This window comes from Lucilia sericata, unplaced genomic scaffold (assembly GCF_015586225.1).
Source record: "Lucilia sericata isolate MDLA Ls3-8-SP2 unplaced genomic scaffold, ASM1558622v1 Contig000516F_arrow, whole genome shotgun sequence".
NCBI lineage: Eukaryota > Metazoa > Arthropoda > Insecta > Diptera > Calliphoridae > Lucilia > Lucilia sericata.
The window spans coordinates 246,075-251,688 of record NW_023994529.1 but is presented as its reverse complement, the minus strand read 5'-3'; the positions used below and the strand labels follow the sequence as shown (position 1 = coordinate 251,688).

The following is a 5,614-nucleotide window of genomic DNA, read 5'->3' as shown; positions in this document are numbered from 1 at the left end:
AAACGACAGAAGATAAATTTAAATTAAAGCAATCCAATTAATTCAAATTCTTAAAAAAAAGCTTTTAGAATATCATAATTTCAGAAAGTATAGTCGGACATGGCCGACTATATGAAACCCTACACCATGGGTATATTTTAAAAACTATTTATTTTTCATAAAAAATTTTTTGAATTTTACATTAATTCCGATGTATTTAAGCAATTTATTGATAAAAAAACTAAATTTCTAAAAGAGGCTTTATATGGGAGCTAGGGTCAAATATGGGCCGATCCTCAAAAAATTGGGAAGAGGGATGTAATTTTATATAAAGGTTATTATGCTGAATCTCATCGCGATACTAATGGTTATAAGTAAATTTTTGGACGTTTAAGATGTTTTTTAAAAGGGGTTTTAGGGTCAAACGGGTTAGACGGCCGACTCAGAAAGTGATTCTGAGTCTATCGGTATACTTTAAGGTGGGTGTAGGACAAACTTCAGCAAAAATATATAATACCCTCCCCACTGTAGTGGTGTAGGGTATAATAAATATAACGTTCAATCCTTCGAATATCAATTTAGATCACAAATGAACCTTTTCTTTGGAAAATTCAGAACAATTTAATTTACCTTTACCGTTATCACTCAGATTCGTAGAAAGCTTGAAATGCAAAACCTTCTAGATATCATTTAAAAAATAAATTTTATATTTGACTGTGCCGAAATAAAATAAATATTCCGGTATGTGATGGAATTCGATCGATTTGAAATCAATCGATTTGAAAAGGTATGATGAATTTCGATCGAGGAATGGTTTATTATTTTCTTGCAAAAAACTACGCAGACAACAATATACTTTCCATTTAAGAGAATCAATTTAAAAAAATTATATTTTGGAAATTACAAACGGAATGACAAACTTATATATACCCTTCTCACGAAGGTGAAGGGTATAAAAATATGATAATTTGTATGAAAAGCCGCAGAAATTGTATGTATTATTTTTGTAGTTTCAAATCGATTCTATTTTAAAAATGAATTTCATCAAATAGCTGATTGTAATGTATTGATATTAATATTGGCATCAAATTGATTTTTAGAGGAGGTCCTTTTAGGATTTCTTGTGTTAATTATGGTCCAAATTTGCGGCCTAAATAGAATGAGTCTACTATAGACAAAGAATGTGTATACTTTTTGAGTCTACGACGAAATGAAAAAATAAATTTGTATGTACTATATATGATATCATACCACAAGATTAGCTGTGCTGAATTTTGTTCTGCATAAGTCAAAAATAAACTAAGATCGTAATTTTAAAGCGTATTATGGCTCAAAAAAGAATTAAAAAAAAATTTTAGTAACAAATCCCGGGATTCATTTTGAAAAATCCCGGGAATCGGGATATCCTAATCCCGAAAAAATCCCGGGATTTATTTTGCAAATCCCGGGATTCGGGATTTTCTAATCCCGGGATTTTCGGGATTACGGGATTGGCATCCATAGTCGCCACTAATTTTGAGTAAAAGAATTTTTCACCAAGTATATACGAAATGAGATATTTCATAATGTTTAAAACTCCGAATTATTCAATGCCTTTTATTCCTTATACATCAATAAATCTGTAATTTATCCTGTCTGTTCTGTAAACCGTATCCGAGTAAATTTCTCGTTTAAAAACGAATTCTCATAATTTTTCTCGTTTTATAACCGAGTACACAAATCTAGTCGAAATTAAATCGATTTTAATCTTATTCAAATAAATTAAACAATTATTTTTTGCGTTTTTTAATATAATTGTAACCTTATATAAATGCTATGGTCATTTTAAAGTCTTTTTCATTTAAAATATTATTATTTTTCTGAATTTTACGTTCAAATAAAAATTCGATTTGCAGAACACCAAATTCGGTTTTAAAAGCTTCTCAGTTTAGAAACCGAATCGATTTACAGAACAGACATGTATATCAATTATAGGAAAGTTTTTCAAATGGTTCCAAAAAAGTTATAGTACCAATGCCAAAGAACTAGTTCTTTAAAAAACGATTTCCAGAAGTAATAATGACATCACTAGCTCTAACGTGGCTGTTTAAAATTTGAAGTGGTTCTGTTACTACTTACAAATATCATGCAATTAAAATTCCTTTATACTTAACATAAATTTAAACAAGATCTACTTTAGCCTTTTATTTTTCTTTACAAAAAAGTCAGTTGTTATAATAAATATTATTGAAATATAAATTAAGTGTCATACTTTTATTATCTTTCTGTATTTGCAAGTTGTCTTCTTCACTTTTCTGAAATTTTTCACTTAATTCCTTTAATTCGTCTAACCGTTTTCTTTGCATTTCCATTTCCTGTTCTAAAGTTTGTTGTTTTTTTAATTCCAGTTCAAGTTGTTCTTCTAACTCTCTCTGTTGATCAATCCATTGTTTCATTTGCTCTTCTTGGCTCGTTAATTTCTGTTTTAGATTCTCTTGGTTTACAAGTTCTATTTGTAAATTTTCATTTAGCTTATCTTGCTCTTGTAAGTTTTGTTCTTTAAGCTTTTGTAATTGATCCTCGTATTCTTGTTTTTGATTTTGTAGTTCATTCCGAAGTTTAAGATTAATTTCTCTCTCAGTTTGTAATATTTGTCGTATATTTTTCACGTTGCTATATTCACATGCGAAACCATTTCGTGATAAACATTCATAGTTACGCCATTTCCAATTAAAGATTCCCACAATTTCAAGACAAGATTTTGGATCTCTATCGTTGGGGAAATCACTAAACCAATTGGTGTAAGTAAACTTTTCACCAGTTGAATTCCAAACGAAATTTTCTGCCGGAAGTTTCTCACGAATGCCTCCAGTCCAAAGATATTTACCATTATTATTTTCTTCACCATTATCAATCAGCTTAATTAGTTCCAAAGATTTTTCTTTCGTTTTAATTTCTACTAAAATCATATCCCGTTTTGAGCATTCATGTTGACTTTCGAACCAAGTAAACTAAAATTATATTTTTTTAAATTTCACTTTGAAAATGTTCAGTTAAAGGTTGAACTTTATTTAAGTACCCTATTCTCAAATTCTATATAATACTCGTGATCTGTTTCCGTTGTATAAATCTGGCCAATAGCACATATGTGAATAATTTTTGAAAATATTACGCTCACAAAGATTATGTGAACGAAATCAATATACATTTTAATAGTTGTTTGCTCTTGGACTGATCTTAAACACTAAATGATTTTGATTGAGTTTTGTATTTTATATATGTGGTAATATTTAAAAGAATAGGAATGCACTGTGGTTCAGAATGACAATTGTTTTGTAATAAATTGTTAATTTTTTGTTTCATGTGTAATGTGTAATTATTATGTAGGTACTATATTAAAATTGTCAAGTAAGAAATCCGAACATATGATACTGCCAGTACAAAGTATTTTTCGAAATCAGGCTTTATATGACAGATATGACCAATTAACAATCCATCATTAATATTTTTGGTGATTATTATTTTTTACTAAATTGTCTCTTTGTAATCAATTTATTAAGGTTAAACATTTTTTTTCAATTAATTTATGTCTAATTATGGACCGATTGGGCGATTATGCATTATAATATATAATTTTTGTGTTTAGGTCCACTTATACATATATTGTACGTAAAATAATTTATGTCAACATATATTACCTTAAAAAATGTGCAAAATATTTGCGGTTTCATTTATTTATCATAAATGCATTTTATTTTTGAAAATTACAAACGAGGGTTGTTCGAAACGACTTCGGAAGACAATAACATATTGTTGACATTTCATCCTTTCAAAATTTTATTAAAATCTAAGTAGTTGTTTAGAAATTACAGATTATCGAAATATTGTCGGCAGACTTACAAAACTATGTACATATATACATATACATATATATTCTTAGTCCTTGTTAGATACTACGATGTTCTAGCCATGTCCGTCCGTCTATTGTAGACTCCTAAAGGTAGGTGCTAATATAACATATTCTACATTGTTATTCAATTTTTGATCTTGAAAAAGGCAAATATCGGAATATGATATCACGCCCCATAAAAGTGCCCCGGAACACATATATCGATTATGATGTAATCGTTATAAAATCTCGTACAATTTAGTTTCATGTGAACCAAAATCTCTGAAAATCTGTTCATAATTGTCTTTGCCCCTTAAAATCAGTATGAAATGAATCACACTTTCAAGTTCTGTAAAGCTCGGTCCATAGTTCATCCTAGCCCCATTAAATGTCCTAAAACAATTTAGCATATTTCGAATACATCATTATATTGTGCCACAGTACTTGTGTTATCAAAAGACGAAAGGACTTTGTGCAGTTCAGAAGTGGTGATTTTAACACGGAATATCGCCCAAACGTTCAATAAGAGCTTATAAAATCATTGGGAGCTACGATGGGAGCAGCACTTAAAATTTTCTTTTTCGAGCACCGAATAATTACATACAATAAAAATAGATCAATTACGATAACCCGAAGAACCCGGCCAACCAGCCGAATCGACACAAAGGTCAAATATCCTTTTTGTAATGTTCTGTTTTTAGTGGCATCAAAAGGGTCCTTTAAGAGTCTTTTACGAGCAGCTCAAATCTGGCCAGACAATCACAGGAAACCTGCACCGAATGAAATTGATTCGTTTGAATCGAAAAACGATCAGAATATGCGGACAGACATAAAAGCGTGATATGTCATCATGACAACGCTCGGTCACATGTTGCAATAACTGTTAAAACTATTTAGAAAAAAGTGGTTAAGTTTTGCCTCACCCGTCGAAATTAGCTTGATTCATTTCTGGTCTCTAAGAACGAGCAGTTCTTTTGGCGCGAATTCCATATGACCTTTTAGTCTTCCGGGACTAGAGGTACCCAGGTGACAAATGTATCCTGGGTCTTTCCATATAATCTGGTATCAGGGGGTCCGGTAGCCCAGAGTTTCGGACATTGTTTTGTCTGTATTTCGGGATAACTTCGGTGCTGTAACCGCAAAAGACAATAGATAAATCGTAGAGGAGTGACTGTGGGAATAAGCGTTGGAAATGAGTTGGTGTCAAGTGTATATGATACGGTATGGATGTAGGGGCATACGGGTCTCACCCATCCGTATACTTAGAGTGAATGTATCAGATATATGAGAAGTGTGTTCGCTGTGAGTAAGAACTTATCTCTGACTTATTTGATGGTTTCGGATTTCGGTACACATCTCTAGGTGCTGTTACCAAATCAACAGAGACTATCACACCCAAATGGTTGCAACCGGAAGTAATGTTTTGCATTTCGGAGTCACGAACGGCGAAAACATGTACAAAAATTGCCTCCTGCGTGTGAGTAAAGCAAACAAAGAGGCGGTGGGGAGTCGTCTAACAGCTTCGTAGTGCTTGTAAAAGTGAACCGTAATTGTAGGTGTTCACGTAAAGCACTTCGACTTGTGTACAATCTTTTCAAAATAAAACCTCAGCTGGTTAAACCTCGTATATCTTTTTTAATATTTCTAACTCGCAATTGAAACAACAATATTTTTGTATGGTTTTGCTAAAAATAAAATCTTTAATGCAAAATGGTGAAATGAATTAAACCGCAAATATGTTTTTGTAATGTTTCAAAATACAATTTA

The 5,614-nt window shown here is 31.3% G+C and overlaps 1 protein-coding gene across 1 annotated transcript; it reads right to left on the bottom strand.

The window, feature by feature from the left end:
• Positions 1-2,137: 2,137 nt before the first annotated feature.
• LOC119605766 (lectin subunit alpha-like) lies at positions 2,138-3,202 on the bottom strand. The gene is made up of 2 exons (XM_037959055.1): positions 3,038-3,202; positions 2,138-2,969 (listed from the first exon to the last, which is right to left on the bottom strand). Exons 1-2 carry the CDS (start codon positions 3,164-3,166, stop codon positions 2,184-2,186), a joined length of 915 nt encoding a protein of 304 aa, XP_037814983.1. The 5' UTR covers positions 3,167-3,202; the 3' UTR covers positions 2,138-2,183.
• Positions 3,203-5,614: the final 2,412 nt, after the last annotated feature.